Source organism: Channa argus, chromosome 15 (genome assembly GCF_033026475.1).
Source record: "Channa argus isolate prfri chromosome 15, Channa argus male v1.0, whole genome shotgun sequence".
Lineage (NCBI taxonomy): Eukaryota > Metazoa > Chordata > Actinopteri > Anabantiformes > Channidae > Channa > Channa argus.
The window spans coordinates 8,968,402-8,991,732 of NC_090211.1; the positions used below are offsets into that span (position 1 = coordinate 8,968,402).

The 23,331-nt window shown below is 40.0% G+C and overlaps 1 protein-coding gene across 1 annotated transcript in view; it reads right to left on the reverse strand.

Annotated features, from left to right (window-relative positions):
• LOC137100084 (uncharacterized) overlaps positions 1–23,331 on the reverse strand; it is an 84,620-nt gene that overhangs the window by 3,927 nt on the left and 57,362 nt on the right. The window contains 4 exon segments of the mRNA XM_067477715.1: positions 1,774–1,883; positions 9,469–9,544; positions 12,495–12,698; positions 20,573–23,059. Coding sequence (XP_067333816.1) covers positions 1,774–1,883; positions 9,469–9,544; positions 12,495–12,698; positions 20,573–23,059 — 2,877 coding nt within the window.

Below are 23,331 nucleotides of genomic sequence, written 5' to 3' on the forward strand. Positions count from 1 at the left end.
TAGTCTAACTGCTAGACTGAGAGCAATGGATCTCCAAATGAAATATCAATATATATGCAGTGACTTCTCATTTGAGCCACCACCTAAAAAAAGATCAATGAGTTCTGGACCAAACATCAAACAATAGTTAATTATGATAGGAATAAAATGGTGATTGATTTGGACAACGAGAGGCACCGTGTTTTTGGAGTTTGTTATTCTCCTTAAAAAGACTTCAACATGCGTGATATTTGCTTCAAAGCCCGTCTTTCTGTCTCTCTGATTTTGCCTTTCTGTTGACAAGAAGATAAGATGAGTGAGAGGGTTGTAGCTCTGGGAAAAAATGCCCCCATTCACCATGACAACTCTGCTGAGAAGCAGAGAGAAGACAAGACTTTTTCACTCACTTCCTCTCAGCCTTCCACCATCTACAAGCAAGTACTTCCCAGCCTGCTGAGGATCTGGGGAGGTTGACAGGTGAAGTAACTGAGAATGGCTGCCAGCTTTGGCAAACAGACACAGAGTCTCAGCAAATGTTCAGCATGAGACTCAGATTACCACTGAGAAATGGAAGAACTGATGAAAAGATGAAAGACTTGCGAAAGGATGTAAGAGAGGAGTGTGTTTAGTGAGACACGGTACAAGTGATGGGTATAGAGGAACTGTAGGATGATAGGGATTAGTTTAGGATGTCCACCTGTTATGGTATTTACCAGATGCATTTCGCAAATCTACAGAGCGCAATAAAGCTTAATTAAAATGAATCTGGCTCTTACATGGTATTAGCACAAGGAGAACAAGGACCAACCAAGGAGTGATTAACTTATTAGTTGAAAATGTATGTGAAACAGTCTATCAATTAATCTAACAATTAAGCTTTTTTTGGTAAATACATGAATGACAGGCATTTTGCCATTTTTACCTTCCTAACTCTGAGAAAGTTGTATTACGCTTTTATTATTTGCTGTTTCATGTCATTGTCAAGATTTTATTCAAGTTGAAGATTTTGGGTAATATTTCACTATTTTCTTACAGCGTCTAAAAAAAAAAAAAGAGTTAATTCAAATATGAGTAATTGGTACTGACAGTAAAGGTCCCAACCCTAATCTTCACTACTTTTAGACAGACATGGAGAGGCAAAAAAGAATCAAGCATCTCCCTAACCTGACACTCCAGCAAAAAGCCCAGCCAGGGGAGCTTCTCCACTCAATACTAAATGATTTCAGGGTGATGAGATGAGATAAAAATATCCCAGCTGCTTTGTCCTTACTTAGCTCAAATGGCCCAATGTGCAGTGCACAGTCTTAGCAGCATGTGGTGTATTATCAGGGCTGGTATTGCTACCAGTGTTCACTGGGCATTAGCAACCTTATCTTCTGTGCAGGCAAGTAGAAGAATGCATTTTGCTGAGCATCATCTTAAAGCCGTGGCCAAAGAGCCCAATGTCTCCTAATGAGAAACAATAGAGCAGCATGGTGCCTCTACAACCAAGTGTGAACAATCCTATCTGTCTTGACAAGATAGTTACACGAGCAACTAAATAAAAGACTTCTTAGATTCTACAGTAATTAATTAGGAGATTTAGGGATTAGAGGGCAAATACAATTAGCCAAGAGAGCTTTCTTAAGACACCAAACCACTGTATAGGATTCTTATCCAGCTGGTATCATCTCCTAAAAATTTTTAGATGTTCATATCAAGCAAAGCTATGAGTCAGTACTTTATACAAACTCGAGGATGTGAATTTTTGTTGTGTTGTAGACCGGTTGCAGAGTGTGCCTTAGTTTATCTCACCTTGAGCACAGTGATGTTCCAAGCATAACTCTCCATAGCCTTCTGAAGTTTGCGGCCTTTCAGACCCTCCTTTGCTCCAATGCGGTGCAGATCCTCATGAAAGTCCAGACCTGTACACAGATAAAGATATAACAGATGATAAATACAACACACACAACAAAAACCTGAACCCTAAAGCAAAAATACATTTAACATATTGTCTATATTTATACCGGATTCATATGCTAAAGCTAGATATTGCACAAAGGCATCCTTTTGTCTTGTCCATCAATCTATTCATCCATTGTCTGTAACTGCTTATCCTGTTTAGGGTCGTAGGGGGCTCGAGCCTATCCAAGCTGTCACAGGGTGAGAGGCAGGATACACACTGGACAGGTCACCAGTGTATTTCAGGGCCAACACAGAGACACATACACAGACAGACAACCATTCACATTCACACCTATTTGCAATTTAGAGTCACCAATTAACTGAAGATGCTAGTGTTTGGACAGTGCGAAGAAAGCAGAGTACCCAGAGGAAATGCGAGCACGGGGAGAACATGCAAACAGGGATGCAAACCTGTGACCTACCCCTTTGTAAAAGTTTTTTTTTTGTGATTCCTTAAGCGAAGAAAATTATTTTAACTATCTTCAAGCATGGAGGAGGATTGTAAGGACAATCATTTTAATAATTAAAGTAATTGGAAATTGATCTAGTCTTGTTAAGTCAAACAGAAGATGTTCTTATATTTGTTAATATTGTTAATATATTTAAAATTTAGAGACATACCAACATAGAGATATTACAGCAGATAGTAGTAATGGATGGAACTGGACTGTCTCATTTTACTCCTACCACATTAACTAATGCATTGCTAATATGGGTAAATTTGAGGAAGTGCAATGCAGACTAACCTCTAATGAGACTATCAGTAGGTCTGGCTTCATTTAGCCCAGCAGACCATCACTAATCCTTTTGGCTTTAAGAACAAAGTCCTGTAAAGCCTCTACCTGCCTGTCAGTCCCTGATCTTAAGTGACCGGCTCCTTCTAGCTTTGATTCACTGCAAGACTTTTAACAAACCTAATACAGTATAATTCACAAAAAGGCCCATCATCACCACTCATTCATACTTTAGTCCTCAGCTCCTTTTAGTAACTAATAGGCAGAAAATGCACTTTGGCTATGGTCAAGAGAAGTCTTTAAATCAATAGATTTTTTTGGCGAGTAGGATAATTATCTCAGCCAAGTGGCAGACTATCCTGCTTGTTATCTGAAACTTATATGCTTTTACAATCGGGTCTAATTATAGTGTGGAGATATAATACATTTTTTTTCAATTCAGCCACATACTACTAAATAACAGATGCACAGAATTTCCTTATTAATTTTTAAAACTCCACTTGTTGTTTAAAAGTATGCCATGTTGTCTCTGTTTAGCATTTTATGTGTCTTCCATTACTCAAAACCCATACAGTATGTTGTGGTTCAAATACTGTAACAATAATAATGAAATTTAAACAGGTGTGCACTATTATAGACGCATACAGGCATTCTCAAAGGAACAGAAGATGACAGAAAATAGTAACACAAAAACTACTACTGACATACTAACGGCACCTTCAATTTATGTCTGATATGTTCTGAAAGTCAGTGGGCAGATGACATATACAAACAGTCTTCCATAAACTTTGAGAAATAATCTGCATCACACTGAAAACACACTTAGAGGGACAATGTGAAATATAAAAAATTCTATCACTGGCCTCAACCTTGCAAAAAGGACCTAGAATTTCTCTTTGGTTTTTAAATAATTAGTGACGTCAAACAGTAATGTATGTGCAGTTGGTATTTAAAATAGAAAAAGCTCATGGTGTATGTGTAGGTAAGTTCATGATATGTGTAATGTTTCCTTTAAATATCACAAGCTCATGGTGATGCAAATTCTATTTATCTGGAATATATAATCTACTTCTAACCCTATCAGAATATCTGGTTCTGAGCCTAAACATTGTGTTAACAGGTTTTAGGTCTGATTTGATTTGTTGTTGATTTGGTAATTTGATCTTGTAATCTGGTATAGTTAATGGGCTGCTGTTGATTCAGTGCTGAACCAAGGCAGTTTACTACCACATGACTTGGGGAGTGTGGCAGGCAGGGAGCTAAAGAAAGATTAATTTAGCTGGAGGTGTCTCAACGCAATACTGTCTTTTCATCCATTTAATTTCCTAATATCCTAATTATTAAACATTTGCTCTCCCTCAACAGGCACATGGTTGTTGTTTCTTAGAATCACGTAGAGTCTGTGAATTTTCACTTGTTAAACAAAATGTGGCCTCTAGAACACAATCAGATGAGACAGGATTTTGTACTATACTTAGTGAGTGTAGACAGGAGGACAACATCTCATTCCTGACTACACACAAACACATACAACTTAATAAAGGCTTGCAGTCTCTGCATAGGGAAGAGGCAGTTTTTTGCTTTTGAACAAGTAGTCCAGCAGTACCGCATATTCCAGTCTAATAGTTACAGGCTAAAGCAAGGTAACTATAAAATGAAATCAAACAGAATCTCAAAAGAGTTGAAAACAAAGGATGGCACAAACATCAGTTTTTCAATAACACAACTCAGAAATACTGCACAACTCTAGCAGAACATCACAAATACGATGGGAACAAAAATCAAGAAATCTGTAGAGTTGATGAGCTGATTAAACAATGTACAAAGAAAAGGAAGATGAGAGGTGTGAATCTTATCCCTTGTATTTTCCTCGTAATGGAATTCACTTGAATTGGCCTCAAAATACACCAACACAGTGATCAGTCAGTGAGAGAGTCATTGCATAGGAGGTCTAATAAATAAGCACAATCAGAGCTGCAGGAAGGCACCAGCTACTAAACCCACAGTGGGTATGCACTATTCTCTGGGCCGGATTTAGCCTGTGTTCTGAACACCTCACAGGCTATATATTGAATGCCCAGAGATGCTGATAGATGCTCAGAAGCACAATGTTGTATAAATGGATTAATTACTGTAAGTCCTTCCTCCTCTCTAAGGTACTGTTACCTTTTTTATTAGCATTCACTCAGTAAAATCTTTCTGTAGGAGCCATTTCTAGTTCTATGCATATGTTTTCATTGAATTATATATTGTATTCTGACAATGAGGATAAGCTTCCTTGTTTTAGGATAATTGAGAGAGATATGTCAAGTTTACAAGATCAAATTTTAAAGATGGTAATCCTCACCTTTTTGGTTTGTGAAATGTAAACACATGATCAATTGTATAATGAAATATATTAAACTGCATGGAACATTGAATAAATTTTGACTTTTGCTCATCTACAAACTCAGCATTTTACTGGAAGCATGCATCATTACTAAATGTCATAGCACCCCCCTTTTCTTTAATAGTAGCAAATATTCACTATATAATCAAAGGTAATTGTGAATTTAATACTGCATTAAAAAGTGAGCACCTAGTACTTGCAGTATAATAAAGAATTATTTCATTTTCTTCACCTGTTGTTGATCTCTGAGTGTTGTGATAGCCGTTATTGCTGGAAAATCTATTAATTATCAATTAAACTAAAGATTATTTATTCCGGCCTCTTCCCTGGCTGATATTTGGTTAAATATGACATAAAAAGCCAGGGACAAACACACCCTAGCGTAATTAAAGAGAAATACAAACTAGTGCTGGTGATAGTTGGAAGATGCTGGAAAAGTCATACTCTTTATACATAAACAGATTAGTATGCAGACATGTCAGCAAGTGTACAGAATAAACACACAGGCACAAACACACAGTGGTAGCATCTGGAGGTGCCAGAGTGTGCATCCCAGCTGTCTATCTGGTCCCCCCCCATTAGCAGTATGTGTGATGGGGAGCCCAGGGGGGAATCATCTAGCACCTTTCCATCCTCATCAACACGTCAGCTTCACTGCCCAAATTAAACTGATTAGCTGCAATAATGACTAGGCATAAGCTGAACACAGGAAGGAAAGAGGAAACACAGAAGGGGCTGCTGGGTAGTAAGAACCATAGCAACCCAAGACTGTCTTGCCATGCCATTTCTATTCCCCTACTTTATAAATGACAAAGCTGCAAATGTGCAAGTCATTTGATGTTACTACAATTTAAAATAAAAGGCAACTTAGGATGTGAGAGGTTAGTTCGGGTGCCTCGTTTCAGATGGCACCCTATGATTATGGTTTTTTCACAGCAGCATTTGGCTGATGAGCAGAGCAGACTTTTAATGGGTAGGGCAAACGTGTCAGGTCCAATTAAATGTCTAAAATTAAGCTTAGATGCACCGTGCACACACACACACACACACACACACACACACACACACACACACACACACACACACACACACACACACACACACACACACACACACACACACACACACACTCTATCCCATCCCAAACCCAGCCTGTCCTCTAACAACACCTTTTTCCGCTTCTCGCACAGCTTTTACACCGTAATTATACATTTGGCTTCCCAATCGATCAGAGAGACAAAACCTTCAATTTCATGTAAATCCAACATCTCACTCTGTGTATGCCCTAACGCTCTAATTCCCTGCCTGTGTTCACGCTGCTGCTAATGCCATCGTCACTTTGTACATAAATTATATGGCTCATGAGATGGCTTCTGATGGGTGCATTCTGCCCTCTTCAGTCTATCAAATAGATAAATTCAAGCCTTCCAAGCCATCAGAAAGATGTGGTGTTTGCTGGTAAGCAACCAAATGTCCTCTGTTTCTTCTGGGCTCTGGAGGATAACAAATGCTTACAACAAACTAAGATACATGGAGAACAACAAAGCTGACAGAAAAAGGGAGAAAAATCTTTTAGGGAGAATGGTTGTGGTTTAGAATTTGTTCAGGGGAAGACAGGTGAATCTGTGCAGCACTGTATTACATCCACTGACATTAGTGGTAAAAATGTATTGTGTATTGAATGTATTCAGAATGTTAAGGCTTACCTTAACATTCTCAAATTAACATTCTCCTTAACGTTCTCAACTTTTCTCTATTTGCCACATTTTGACAATTATTAAGGTCAAGTTTAGAACCATTTTGTTTAGACAACAGTAGTAGTTCTCCATCGGCTGGCATTATCAGACACATTCTATTCTAATAATACTACGGCTTCTGTTGCAATATTGTCACTGTATAAATCTATCCGTTTGCACTATAGTTTAATCTACACTTAAAATTGTAGGTTGTAATATAAAAATTAAATTCTGTAAATTTGCAAGCAAGAGCAGCAGCAAATTTGCAGTTTAGACAACAGGGACCTGATGAAACAGGAAGCAGTTGGAAAAGATGAGCAACATGGAGTAGTTAGACAGAAGCAGTCGACTTAATTTTGGAAAGTAAACAGTTAAATAATGCTGAGCGATGGATTATCGTAGATCTAAGAATGTTGCCTGTATGGAAGTGTCATCAGCTATAATCATTTGCCATCTAAAAAACAGCAACAACAATCAACAATCTTGAGAACCTTACCGTTCTAAAACGTACAACAAAACAATACAATACTTCTGGTAACCTCATTCTGTTCTGTATTCTAAACAAACATTACTTTTCTTTTGGTATCAAGGGGAAATTTTACTTTACATTTGTTATCACAGTTATTCTAGTAGCCTGTTGTAATGTCATGAAGAGACAAAGTTGCTATTTATATGGATTTGTTGTATTTTCCGATTTTTTGTCTCTCTTACTGCTGTTAAAGGTGACAGTAAAATAAATGTCTGTGAACATAAACGAAAAGACATGGAAATATGGCATATTTGCAAATGGCAGCAATTTGGATTCAGCTATGTATGTTCATACCTGGTAAAAGGAAGTGGTGTGAGTGATAGGGAAAGTCCTACATTTGGCCTGCAGTCATCCCAGGGATGTCACCCCAGCCCTCTACCTCACGGCATTTATTAGATAATTGTGCATTTATTAAAAAAGTCCAGATTTAGTCATCTCTATGTTGTCACTTCAGTTGGATTTGGAATACATGCTCCCTGACAAAATATGTTAATTCTTGAGCGTTTTCAAGCCTTTTCAAATGAATTTAATGATATAATATTATATTAAATCAAATTGAATTTAAATAACTTAATTCTCAAATCACACATTTGCCTTTTTGGGTTTTCCTACCTGTAACAGCAATTCCACACATTTTTCTGTGGGACAGAACAAGGTTGATTTTCATATTGTAGCTGCTAAAATTTTTAAGGTGAAAAGATTTGAAATATTACAGCAGCAATAAGCCAGAGTAGGCATCATCCTGCAGTATCCAGCTACTGGCGAGTGTGGGACGTAAGCTCTGCTGAACTCTGCAGTCATCGCCTTTGAAGACGATTCCAGCTCTGGGCTGGGGGAACCTTGAAGCCAGGGGACAGCTCTGTGATTAAAGCCCCAGTGTTCAACCTACATTCCTGTGTGACTATCTGCTTGGCATGTGGTGGGGAGAGTGAGAAACACATGCATGTCTCTGTGTGACACCAGGGAGTCAAGTTAGGCATAGCAGGTTCAAATTGGTTTATCATCTTCAGGATATTGGGTTGGCTAGTACTAGTAAGCAAGCCCTCCCTACTCAAGACACAAACTACAAATGGCTTTCATCCGCTACTATAAGATCTACACAAGGCCTAAATCCGCACATTTCATACAGTTATGTCTTTACATACAGCATGAGAATGAGGCTCAAATGTGCAAAATGACAATGTCAGTGTTCATTATACTGTATGTCCTCCTATTTATTTGATGATTGGCAAGCAAAGCAAATTAGTAACAATTAATGCTGAATGTTGGAAGACTGACGAAGAAGACTTAACTTGATTTGAAAGCACTTTTTTACGATTTTATCGCTAACGATTTTATTATGGTGAATTTGATCCTCTCTCCTACAAAGCTGGCTTTCTTACATCCAGCACCTTTGTTAAAAACACAGTACAGATCAAATGCTTCTTTAATTCCATTGCTGTCTCTCCATTTTGCCATCCTTCCCCCTCTCACTCCACACTCTGTCAAACCATTTCATTTCTCGACTCCTCCCAAAGGATGTTTACGCTCCCTGTCCTCTTTCTGCTGCAGCCCTTTGTGTAACTGTTTTCACCTGCCCACTTATATGACAACTGCTTGTTGCTGACTCACTGATGATGCCCTGTTCTACTGACAGCAGCCACTATTGTTGATGTTGATGGAGAAACTGTAGGAGTAGATACACTAAGCACATTTTATTAACACGAGGACACATAAGTGTGTTTTGAAAGGTTGCAGCTGTTTGTTCTTTCAGTACAATACATGGTTCATTTAGATGTTAAAACTTTAGATCTGAAAAAAATTATTTCCTCAACTGAATACTACTTTGTGTCTTGAAATCCCGTTTTTTCCCAAACACATTATAGAAATATGCTGGTATGTGATGTAATTTTATTTGTTCCTGATACAAATCATGTCCTTTAAATGTGAGTCATCTTCCTCAGAGTAGCATGGAGCTCTACCACAACGTGCCTTTCTTCTTGGTGCTGCTTTTTGTTTTTTTAAATATCACAAAATGAAAGATGCTACTGTACATCTGAAAGGGAATCTACCCAGGACGATATTAAGGAGTTTTCACTTGGAAACATGATCTGCAGTGTAAAAAATGTGGAGGGTTGGGATGTTGCAGCTGAGGACTCATCACTATATGCAGCATACCTGCCCGTTGTGCTTGTGTGAGCTTGCAGTAGACCATGTCAGCCGACTCAATCAGTGTTCTGCTGGTTTGGATCATCTAGAAGACAAAAAAGACATGCAGTTGGTTTGCATCACAGCTCAGCAATATACCTGGGTCTCCTGAAACGTTTCCTTGAGTTGAGGCCCCGCCAAACACAGTGGACCTTGGTGGTACTATAAATAGATAGGCTGAGAAAAATACCAAGAGAGACATAATAAACAGTTAAACAGCTAATAGGTACCACATTGTTATACAGGTGTATATTGTATATATCTAGATGGTGCCCTCTACAGCCAGAGCTCAGCTGTAGAGGGCTGCAGTATTGGGGATGAGCTTTTATTCACTATGTTTACACACACACTAACAACTAAGGATTAACCCAATTAAGACGACATAGCTGACATGTGCATGTCCGTATCTGATTACTTTCACTATGGGATAAAATCATAATGAGAGCAGCTTGATTCTTTCTAATTACCTGGGCACACAAACAATATATTTCAGATTTCTTTTGCCTTGGTTGGAAGTACAAGAGAATAATAAAAGTGTAAGCAACTTTTTTAATATTAAAGTATTATCAATCCAGTGTTTATTTATAGACAAGAAACTTTTTTCTTTAGCTTCTGTAAGCTCAGTGTTCACGATCGTGAATCACACATTGATTTGGCTCAGGTTTTGGCTTTTTACTCTGGCACTCAGGTATTCACTGCCTTACAAGACTTTAGCATCTGGGGTTTGGCAATTTGGGGGTTCAGAATCTTGCCCAGGTTGACTTCAACATGGAGAGTCAGGGCGTGAACCGCTGACTGCTGAACCGCTGAACCGCTGACCTTAGGGTCAATTGGCAGCCACTCTACTTACTACTACTCACTGTCATCTCAGCCACTGCCACCCCAATAGAGAAGAAACCACTAAGGCCCTAAAATGAATTGACCCAACTTGAATTGGATCAGTTTTCTCTTTCTCTATTGTGAAGGAATATGTAAACTAATATGTGAACTAACTTATTATTTATGAAATATTAATATATTAATATTTGGTTAATATATATATATATATATTGTTTCAGTTTCACTTTAGTTTCTTAATTGCTTGATCAGCCAAGTGTTTTAAACTGAAAGTAAAATAAAAAAATATTTTTTTAAATAGTGTAACCTGATAAACCTACGTTTCCAGGAAATTCTTCCTTAACCCCAAGAGAAAGGATATGAGTACTGAAACTGTACTGCATTCTGATCTTGAAAGTAGCATGTCTGCCTCTAGTGTAGAGGATTTCTTCTTGTATGACTGTTAAGCGTTAGAGTACATAATGACAAGTCTGAAAAGAAGTCCAAGGTCTGACATCAGCAGTGAAGTGAAAAATGTAAAATATTCAGACACAGCACACTGCCTTATCCATGATAATAATTACAATTCACTGACAGACTGAATTTTAATGTACATAAACACAGTCTGTTTTATGTTAAAGTATTTTAGGTCTATTTCTCTTTAATGGTTGGGGGTTGTTTATATATATATGTACAGGTCTTTGTGCATATTAACTTGACTGGTTTGACCTCTAGGAGCAAACTTCCGTTGAGCTCAGGGTTTAACACTGGTCGGCTGCAATGCACATGGGGTGACAGAGGAAATGCACTGCACACTGATATTGTACTGTAAATGGCATGGAGTTGGCAGCAATGCTTCTGTAAAGTCACAATAATTTACACACGCACGTGCGCGCGCACACACATGCACATGCCCACACACACACAGACACAGGATTCTATGTTTCTGACTGAGGAGTGCACAAACAGGCTAGTCTTTGGGAAGGGAAGCAAACACAAACACTGGTACAGCCCAAGCTTTAGGACAAACACTCGAGGTTAATAACTCCTTACTATAATATCACCCTTTCACCACTAATATATGAAACAACACAACATACAGGAGCATTTGTATGTGCTGGGAGAAACACTCTATTACCTATTATCAGAGGGTGTTGGAAGATTATTTAGTAAGGAGTTAATATCTTTAATGTGCTTTTTAAATAGTCTCCCCAAAACCAAACAATTCTAATTATTGTAATTATTATAAGTGTCAAATATTCAATGGGTTAACAAGGATGAGAAGTAGTTTTTGTGTTCTACCATAAAACAAGTTCACAAGTTCTAAAATCTGAAGTTCTGGGCCTGCTGTTTGGCTCGTCCCCAGAAAACTTTCTTCCTGTGTACTGGAGCGTGAGAGTCGCTCTGACAGTCCCAGGATGTGTCCTGTTTGGTGCAAAGCTTCATAAAAACCAAAGTAGATTCTATTTCCAGCTGCTCGCTGCGCTGCTCCTGATGTCAGTACGCTCCTGTAGGTCAGTACGCTCCTCAGCATCAGGAGCGCCCCTGAGCTGAGCAGTGTGGATGCAACACCCTTGTTTCTTGCTCATGACACACTTTATCCAGCTTTGACCAAGCCTTGCAATGGGCGTAGAAAGGGAGGGGAGTAGAAACAGGGGGTGATAACTAATTACAGACAGAGTCCTCTAATTCCCTTCTGGGCCGTGCCAATGTCAAGTGGTGAACAATTTTGTAAAAGAAGAGGCAGGATGGAGAAGGACATAAAATTAGACACCGAGTAGCTGCAGCCTGACAATGCTCACAACAACTCGTCAAAAAGGTGTTTGAGCCATGTTGAGAGGCCTTGTAAAACACATCTAGCTATGTAAATGCTTAAATCAAAAGGAAGAAACAAGCCAACCATCTGCTTTGTTTTATTTTTGTAAGTGCATCACAGATGACGATCTGCACAGAGAGCAAAGCGCTTATCACACCACTACAGGGCAGCCTATGTTGTCTTACTGGGATGATTTTATATTACATTTTATTTTTTTCGTGAGGTAGCCATTTAGTGAGAAGGTAATTTATATTTTCATACAATATGCAATACAAAAGACAACACAGCATATTTCATTTCTTTGCCCGGTTTCTTAACATGCTGGTACTGTACATACATTATTTTGTGTGTGTGTGTTATTTACCATGTCATAAGCGTTGAGTACTTTTCGCAGGAGCTCAGGCACAGGACCCTGAGCCTCCATGGTGGGGTAGGTCTCACTCAGGTCCACTGTTACCTTCAGTGAGCGCTCACTATTTATCAACCAGGTGGACACTGTGAGGATACACTGCTTCATGTTGGCTGCAGGGGTAAGACCACACAGCTCCTTGAAAGACACCATGGCATTCTGGGAAGAAAACACCCACATTAAAAATTAGCAGGACTTATAACATAAAAAGGCAGCAATGCAAAAGAAAAATCCAGTAGATACACTGGAGTGACATGTAAATATTCTACAGTACAGTATATATCACATCCTCTCTGTCCTTCTGAGAATCTAAATGTTACCATATTGTTTCTCATTTTCTATAAAATCAACCAAAGGATCTACCCAGCTTCCAGTAACCAGTGAACAAACTCCTGTAGAGTTATTGTACATTGTGGCAAATGAAGTGACTGTGGTTCTAAATCTTCTTTTCCTTTCGTCTATTCCCTTTCAGGGGTCGCCACAGTGAATCATATGCCTCCATCTAACCCTGTCCTCTGCATCCTCTTCTCTCACAGCAAATAACTTCATGTCCTCTCTCACTACATCTATAAATCTCCTCTTTGGTCTTCCTCTAGACCTCCTGCCTGGCAGCTCCAACCTCAGCATCCTTCCACAGATATTTTCACAATCTCTCCTCTGTACATGTCTCCAACACATCAAACATGAGCTGTCCCTCTGATGTCCTCATTCCTGATCCTGTCTATCCTCGTCATTCCCAAAGAGAACCTCAACATCTTAAGATCTGCTACCTCCAGCTCTGCCTCCTGTCTCTTCTTTAGTGCCACTGTCTCTAACCCGAACAACATCACTGGTCTCATCACCGTCTTGAACACCTTTCCTTTCATTCTCGCTTATACTCTTTTATCACACAACACACCTGACACTTTTCTCCACCTGCTCCAACCTGCTTGCACTTGCCTCTTCACCTCTTTTCCACACTCTCTGTTGCTCTGAACCGTTAACCCTAAGAACTTAAAGTCCTGCACCTTCTTCCCCTTTGCTCCCTGTAACTTCACCGTTCCACCTGGGTCCCTCTCATGACACACATGTATTCTGTCTTGCTGCGGCTAAGCTTCATTCCTCTGCTTTCCAGAGCACACCTCCACCTCTCTAGATTTTCCTCCATCTGTTCCCTGCTCTGTCATCTGCAAACATCATAGTCCACGGAGATTCCTGTCTAACCTCATCTGCCGGCCTGTCTATCACCAGAGCAAACAAGAAGGGGCTCAGAGCCGATCCTTGATGCAGACCCACCTCCACCTTGAACTCCACAGCTCCTCTCTCGGCACCCTGTCATACACTTTCTCTAAATCCACAAAGACACAATGCAACTCCCTATGACCCTCTCTGTACTTCTCCATCAGCGTCCTCAAAGCAAATACTTTATCTGTTGTACTCTTTCTAGGCATGAAACCATATTGCTGCTCACAAATGCTCACCTCTGCTCTTAGCCCAGCTTCCACTACTGTTTCCCCATCTTCATCGAATGGCTCATCAACTTTATTCCTCTGTAGTTGCCACAGCTCTGCACTTCTCCCTTGTTCTTAAAAATCAGCACCAGTACACTTCGTGCATCCTCTCACACTGTTAAACAAACTAGACAGGAACTCCTAAACACTTTCATACCTCCTCACTTCACTCTTACTAATCTTTGCTACTTCCTGCTCCACACCAGTCACCTATTCTACTCTCCGTTCTCCTTCATTTTACTCATTCATTAACTATTTAAAGTTCTCCTTTCATCTTCCAATCAAACTCTTGGAATCACCTCCTGACCACCCAGATTCTGTTTCATCTCCTCCCTGAAAACCACACAAGATTCTTCCTTTTTCAACTTCCATCACTTCATCCTCTGCTCTGCCTTAGTCCTCTTCATCTTCCTCACCACCAGAGTCATTTTACACACCACTATCCTGTGTTGTTTGGCTACACTCTCCCCTAACAATACTTTGCAGTCATTGATCTCTTTCAGATTACAAGATGTAGTCCACCTGAGTGCTTCTACCTCCGTGCTTATATGTCACCCTATCTTCCTGCCTCTTCTTGAAGAAATTGTTCACGACAGCCATTTCCATCCTCTTTGCAGAGTCTACCACCAATTGTTCTGTGTTATTCTGTTCTGTGTTACTGTCCTGAAGACGAAACCTGCCCATCACATTGTCATCACTACTATTCCCTTCACCTACATGTCCATTGAAATCTGCACCAATCACCACTCTCTCACCTCTGGGGATGCTCTGCATCACTTCATCTAAATCACTCCAGAATTTCTCCTTCTCTTCTAACTCACATCCTACCTGTGGTGCATAACTACTAACAACATTAAACATCACACGAATTTCCAGGTTCAGACTCATTAAAATGTCTGATACAAACTCCTGTTTCAGGATAACTCCTAAGCTTCTACCTTGCTACGTTTCCACCTGGTCTCCACCTTCCTTCTCTGCATCATGTCAACCAAATCTCCATCCTTCCCTCTTATAGTCCCAACATTCAAAGTCCCTACTGTCACTCCTACACTCTTGGATTTCCTCTTCTCTCTCTGCCTATGAACACGCTTTCCTCCTCTCCTTCTTTGACCAACAGTAGCCCAATTTCCACCGGCACCCTGTAGGTCAACAGCACCGGTGGCAGTGGTTAACCCGGTCCCAAACCGATCTGGTATGGAAGTCAGATTCGGTGTGGAAGTCATGACTCCCATGTTTAATTTGGCCCCTTCCTGTCCAACCCTCCACATTAATCCAGACTTGGGACTGGCAAAATAAGACACTGGCGTGTGCCCCCTTGTGTTTGCATTGACTGTGATTCTAAATAAAGGACAAAGATTTCAACCAGTTTGTACAGATGACCTTCAATTTTTTTCCCCCAATTCAATTCAACTTTATTTATATTGCACTAATTCACAACAAATTCATCTCAAGGCACTTTACAGAATAAAGTAAAGACTATAAAGATGTATAGAGAAAAACCAACAATTTCCCCTAAAGCAAGCCCTAGGCAACAGTGGAGAGGAGTGAGGGGATTTAATGAGAGGAATTGTTAGACTCTGTTCTTACCAGAAACAAAATTCTCTAACATAACAGTGAGTGTTTGACTTGATGAAAGGAAAATTATTGTTTTCCCATAATGTCAGTCTGCTGCTAATTCAATGATCAAGAGGCTCTGGAGCCAAGCTTCTGACCACATCTGGGAGTTGCTTCATACATACAGCCACTCATCCCTCTCTTTCTTACTTTTCCCTTTCATTTTCTCACATTTTTTATAATGTATTTTATAACCAAATCTCACCATTTGTCTTTCCGAACTTGCTATGTATCCAGATAAATATTAGGGAATGTGTTCTTCTCCTCGTGTTTTAATTTTTCCACAGACTACTGGACATTTAATTATCTGGTGATCAATGAATAAATAAATCTCTATCTCAACATGTCCTGTTTTTTCACTTAATACTAATAGTAAATCTTAATTTTATGAGGGGCAGCTGTAGCTCAGTTAGTAGAGTAGGTCTGCAACCAGTCACAAGGTGAGTGATTCAAACCTTGACCTCTTCTCTCTACATGTTGAAGCGTCATTGAGCAAGACAATGAATCTCACATTTTGAGCTGATTCCAGTTGTTTCCAGTCAAATCTTAAAGAACAATTTGTTAATTTATGTTTTTACATTAGCATTCTCTTTTAGCCCTTCTGATATGCCTTCTGATATTGCTTTTAACATACTGAAATTGGTTAAGAATGTCATGTCTTATGTTCCCAATTGCATAATTTCTTCTAACTGCATCTGTCGACAAACTGCTTTTGAAACTGGCATAGACACAAACAGACCATAAGTTACGAGTATACTGTCATTTGTTGGCAGCACCATGCTCAACAGCAGTTTGTTAGCCTAAATTCAATTTCATTTCGAGTGCTGCCAGGCTCGCTTCCCCTCTCTTAAGCTCACTCTTCACCTTTTCTGGGCCGGGCTGCTTTCCAGTCCACCAAAGCCAGGTTTTCTGCACATTAGGGCTGAAAGTCTCTGCAGCACCAACAACTAAGCAAGCATCTCAGTCTTTCAGTCGTCTGCCAACATGGGAATTTAAGTAACCAAACACATAATAGCCCAAATTAGAGCAAGAGAAGACAGGGTAGTGGGCGGGAAAGAGAAAAGAGACAGTGGAAGGGAAGCAGAGAAAAAGAGGTGTCTGGACCGAGGCATATAGAGAAGGCAAACAAAAACGAGAAGAGTAACGGTGATGATGAAAAGCAATGAGGTAACACAAGTCATGTAAAAGAGCTGGAAAAAGAAAAAAGCATGTAAATGTAGACAGAATCGGATGTAAAAGGCAGGGGGAAAAAAATAACGGCAGAACAAACTGGTGCTTATATGAGTAAATCGGTCAACAAACTCTACTCTGAAGTGTGGGAACCAGCTGTCTCCCTGGGCTAGATATTCAAGCCTGCACAAAAATGCACCCCACTACCCCCCTACCCAAAAGGATCACTGCAGGGTCTGCCTGTGGATGGAAAGGGTGCACAGGCAACATGCTGAGCCTCATCCACAACTATTAGGCCATTGAGCACGGCTACAGAGAAACACAGTGACAGAAGAAGAACAGTTTTTAAGCTCTGGACTAAGACGTAGTTTGTACAGTAAATGTGTGTGTTTGTGTGTGTGTGTGTGTGTGTGTGTGTGTGAGAAATATGAGCATGAGAGTTATTAGTTGGTTTCAGTGTGGTCTGAGATAAAGTTGTTAGCGTTCATTAGAATAATTCCACACATGTGTACATAGAACCACATGTGTAAGTGTTTTTGATAATTGTTATTGTTATGAAAAACCGTTTTCAAGCCATAGCGTTATAAACCCAATGAAAGACTTGTGTTTTTAATTACTCCCTTCCCCCACTTTACTCCCCTTCCAACATTCCCCCAGTGAGAGCTCTGTGTCCGGTTACAACACTGCTTTTGTTTCTGTTTCCCCTGTTCTGTCATTTTCTGCTTCTATCCATGTCTCTCTTTTCCTCTTTGTGGCCCACAGCACTGAGTGGTAGTGAATGTGTCTACGGCAAAGGCACTTTTCAGCAGATAAAGCGAAACTCCAGGCTGGCAGCTCTCCTCTAGCTCCTCCAAAAACTTCATAAGGTTTATGGGCAGCAGCACTCCAGAAAGGACTTCATTCAAGCTTCCTGCAGAAATAATTGGTTTTCTGCTTATATCCACACATGAAACATGTCAACCCTTCATATCTTCCCACTGGTCAATGTCTGTGGTTTTCCTCATTTATTGTAATAATCAAAAACAGCTCTTTCTATCATTATTCAAAGCAGACCACCTGGAAGCGTTGCTGTTTATAAGATCTCTTAAAAGAGAACAAAGAAGTGAAATAACACACTGTTCTGCTTTCATAGCTAAGGTAAAATGCTATGACATGATATCTGTGATTTTTGTGAGAATGGGTATAATTGTTGCCGTTTCTTAGTTCAATGTCCAATCTTGTTATTGTCTGCCCTGGTTGCTGACTAGTGAGCTGTTGACCACAGGCCCTGTTGCTAGTTTCCTCCAGATCCACAGCACCACACAGCTGGCCTCTACAAAGCTTTCCCCATGTGTTACATTTAAATGGCAAAGGCCTCCATCTAAAACACCTTTATCTGTCCTCATTAAAGCCGTCCTCTCAACTTCACCTCTTTCATTTTTTAATCAACTTTTATCTCTTCATTTCTAAAAGACAAATTTACATTTCAAAACAGTTGTTTGATCAGGTTAAAGAACACAGATTCACATTTAATTATATACATTACATTTTTTATGTAACCCTATAGATTAGATTTTTAAAGCTTTTGTTATGAGACAATTCAAAGCCAACACGTTAGTGTGTCATCTGTGACACATGGCCAGTCTGTGATTACTTCCCTATATGGCAAGAGGAATTGATTTGAGTTTTTCAACAGTTAGGATGTTCTTGATTAGTTGATCAGATTTTCAGAGCTGACCTCACACTGGGCAATATTCCATGTCTGAATGTTTCCATGCTGACTGAAACACAAGCAAAGATTAGGACCTAATCATCACAAACTGTTAAAAGGGCTATTTGTCTTAAAATGTGATCTTTCTAACTAGAAACACCTTGATTGTGCCCGAAAATGTGTGTTTTGACTAGTGAGGAAAAACTGTATTTCGCAAGATTTTTCAATAGAATTTGTACTCACACATTTATTTCCAGTGATTTTCCTGAAATTACCTTTCTTATCTTATTCAGACTGTAATTTGATAACATTACAACCTTTTACCTTCTGAACACAAACAAAGTATTTATCTCTGTTTTGGAGTCTTGGATAGGGAAATATTAGTACGCCCTCTTTTTGAACATGATTATTCCCTCAACTGAACAGAGCATGACAACATGCCACAGGATCTCTAATCACATTGGTGCTTGTTTATGGTAGTTTGGTCTTGTCATCTGTTTGCTGTGCCTTTAGACTGAGGTTCCAGCTTACTGAAGAAGATTGCTCTTGGTGATAATGATACAGGTGTACTGGATACATGGAGTATGTTATATGTAGCTTTGTTTAATTTTCTTGAACAATACATCAACCTTATAGTATGTGTTTGACCTTATGTCTGCCTCCTTCCAAACATAATGACATACATGATGGTATGACAGAAAACGTGGAAAAACTAAATCAGGCAAGATATTCAAATTTGTCGAATATCCACCACCAAATTATTTGTGTCACAGGAATTGCAGCATGTACATTTTATTAATATAGAAAGGAAAAAAATTACCCTTCTGTTTATCATAATTTCCTTAACATGTGTAGTATTAACCTTTATGGTATTTATTTTGCTGTGGTTTATGACAAGACTGTTTAAAGTTTCATTTACATACATTTTATCAAGCACAATTAAGAAAATTCATTTATTTTAGTTGTATTAACTCATTATTTCAGTGGGTAGACATTGTTGACCGTGGTGTCAGCAGAAAACTGTCAGAGAGGACAAAAACCAATCTAAATGCACAACCAAAGAACACACGCTATGTATAACACTGGCTGCCCTTGTGCTGTAATTTGTAGACTTAGCAAATGAGACAAGCTTTTTATCACACCCTTCAGTCATCACAAACAACATTATAAACTGCACTGAAGAGCTTATGATACTGGTTATTAGCCAAATATACATTATGGTCACTAAGCTTCATTTGCTCATCTAGAGGAGTGTTAAAGTAGCACAGTACTAGTACTTAGCAACCCAATAGTCTCCTCTGAGCTGTAAGTGTCCCTTATTAATGACTACACTATTCATAAACCGCATAATTGTACACCAATGTCACTTTATCAAAGTTCTCTTCTGGAATATTAACAATGCATAATTATCAACTTGACTCTATTCACAACAGCAAGTAAAATGAATCCGATCCAAAACACTCCATGCTGTTTCAGATCATAACCCAATGCCATTAAAGTAGCCAATACATTCTTGTTTTCAGAGGATCTATGTAAATTATGTCATTATATTACTTTATCTAAAATAAAATAAATAAATATGCTAATATAAGATGTTAAGCATACTCATGGTCCAAAGAGCATGATGAAAAATTACTTTGATTTTAAGGCTTTCTTTACTCTAAGCACTGCTTTGACACCAGAACTACTAAAGGTAATAAGTGCAACCACATGTGCAGTTGTATTTTGTGCTAAAATTCTTTTAACATTGTTTACAAAATAAATATGGTTTCCAGGATTACAATTATTTTACTCAACTTTTAGAACACAAAAGCTCAAATTAAAGGATTATCTTTGAGTTATTTACTTGTTCTACATCTTTATGGTGAATATCACAGACACTCCATCAGAAAGTAAAAAGGGACAAATGAAGAAGTGTTAGCCCTCACCACTGTAACAGAGCAGGCCTGCCAATCCGGTACAAAGCCCGGTCTCATAAATCGGTTCAGGGCAACCAAGCAGCAAGAAGTGTGACATTCTAAAATATCAACAATGATTTTCATAACTATCTCAAGTATGTAGTTCCTTACCTGCACATTTTCTCTGAGGTCTGTGGCCTCTCTGAGAGGCTGGGTGGATGCTCTGAAAAGCTCGTCCACTACTTTGATCCCCGTGGTCTTGGTTGTTGTGTACTCCCGGGCTTTTCTACCCTTTCTGACAGACAAACCCCTCTTATGGCCCTTTCCTCCACCCCGCCTATTGGTGATTGTTACGTGGACAAACAGGGTGGTGTTGGGTAGGAACTCTCCTGTAAGTGATTGTAGAGGGACATGTCTGTAGCCTGGCTGTAGGCACTCAAATGGGATGGTGTACTGGCCAATGAACTCATCTCCAATGTAGTCATCATCCAGCACCACAAAACGCAGTACTGAAAGTTCAGGTAAATTGATCTGGAATTCAAAACTCTCATCAAAAATAGGGTTGTCACCATTCTGAGACACAGTCTTGGTTCTTTGCTCAGCACAGTCAGCCGGGATACCGTGGATCTCCACGTATATGTAGGGCTCCACCACATCACCCTTAGCAGCAGAGCCCCGAGGCTTGGGCAGATTCTGACCACTGATGACCTTAATGTGAAGAAGCTGGGCAGACACACCTGGCAGGGAGTCACGAGCATTGGCACTAAAATATGAAACCTCCTCCCTCATAATGGCTGGCCGCAAAACATATCCGCAGTTGCCATTCTGTCTGAACCAGCCTAGATTGAGGTCCATCATCAAGCCTGGAGTCTGGTAGTTCATGGCCACAATTTGGCAGCCACATTTCCAGAAATCCTGGGGGTTCATGTTGCTGGCATCAATCCTCATGGGTGTGGGATATACCCTGGAGAGAAAGCGCTTGTTATAACAGACAAATTCTTCTGGGAACTCATTGGCAAATCTGTTTGCATCTACCTCATTGAAGGAGCAAATTTCCCAGAATTTCTGGTCCCTCTTAGAGATTTCAAAGTCCCTGAACTGGACTGACTTGCAGAGCGATACAAGATCAGAGAGCTCCCTGCACAGCCTGAGTCTTTTACAGCCTAAGCCATTAAGCTGGTCCTTTTCATCAGCTCCCACTCTTCGGGACATTTCCAAACCCACCTCCTCGTCCGTCACATCACCCTCAGCATCAGTACAACTGGGTGGTAGCTTCTTACCTTTGAAGAGAATTTTACCTTTGAGTTTCTCAGGGGACGGTAGGTAGTTTTCCTCTTTGTTAGGGGGTTCAATGTACAGCTTGTCCCCGAGGATCTTTTTCATGTGCTGTGCCATGACCCTCTGCTGGGGGATGCAGCAGTGGGTCACCAAGCAGAGAATTAGGGGATACTCAGAGCTCTCAAAAGCATATTGGTTTAAAATGTCCAGGACTTTAGAGAAAGCTAGCTGCGAGGCTACAGAACTACCTACATACACCACTGGTTCATTATCAGGACCATCCCAAACAATGACCTCAATGCTGCGACAACCCATCCTAAGGGCTCGGATGTAGCTGCTGATGTCTGACGAACCCCAGAAATGGTCTTCCAGAAGGGAGGCATTATGTGAGGAGTTGATGTAGTAGTGGGACAGAGGCTGGTTCATATCCTGGCACACGCGTTTGTGCTGGGGATCAAAGATGTGGCATTCAGAGGAGAGGAGGTAGTGTGTAAAGCCATCAATGGAGAGGTAGCACTTCTCCCTTCCTTCGGCAGATGGCTCAAATTTCTGAACAATATCCCTGCACATTTCCTCTGTTACACCTTCTACTCCCTGTTCCACCTCTACAAATAGCATCAGATCTTTACTGTCCAGATATTCCTTATTACTGGAGAACTGCACCAGTAGGAAGAATATTTCTGGTCGTGTGCACAGCTCACAGTAGGCCTCAACAAAGATGTCCATATTAATTGCCTCCCCATACTGGTCTTTAGCTTTCTGGAGTTCCTTAAACTTCAGTTCTATCCTAGACTCTTTCATTCCAGGGTTTAGTCCCTTGATTATCTGGGTGGCCCTGAACAGGTCTATGTGCCCATCCTTTTCCACATCTGCAAGCTCAAACACAGAACTAATCCAAGATGTTCGTAGACTGGGCTGGCTGGTCTCCACCATGTCCACTGTATGCCTGCCATAAGACACCAGATACCTCAAGCCCATCACCCAGGTGCTGACAATGTCTGCTGTACTTGCTACCAAATCCAAGGACTCATAGTTATCTCCGTAGATAATTGAGAAGGCGCATTCATCAGGAAACTGATCTGAGAGACCATTGCTGCGCAGAACAGGAGTTTTCTTTCCCAAGCGGACTTCCTTAATGCTCTTGATCTCCAATTTGGCCTTCTCTGAATCCTTTTTGGATGGCTCCCAACGGAGCCAGTGCATGTCTGGGTCCAGAAGAAAATATCGATTATACATGCGTGAGTTGGAGCGCACTTTCTTCATCTCACAGCCCTCCATCATGAAGGCCATGCAAGCAGCTGTGCTGTTTATCTTGCGGTCACTAGGCATTGAACTGAAGGACACAGTTTTCTTCCTCACCTGCCTCTGTTTGGAACCATCCTGGAAACAAAAAGGGGTGTGGGAGGGATGAGCAGAGAAAGAGATTTTGGTTAGACTTTTGTACTATGAAATCAGAAAAAAGGAGTGAAAACTGTAGTAAATTAATAAGTTTACCCTTAAATGGCAGAGTGGCGTGACACCTTTTTCAAAAGGAAAAATCCAGAATTGAAAAACTAGCCTCTATGATGCTAAAACTGTATTTTTTTTATAATAAAGTTAACTGTAATTAGGACTGCACTGTTGCACCATCAGTTAATACAAAACCCACCAGC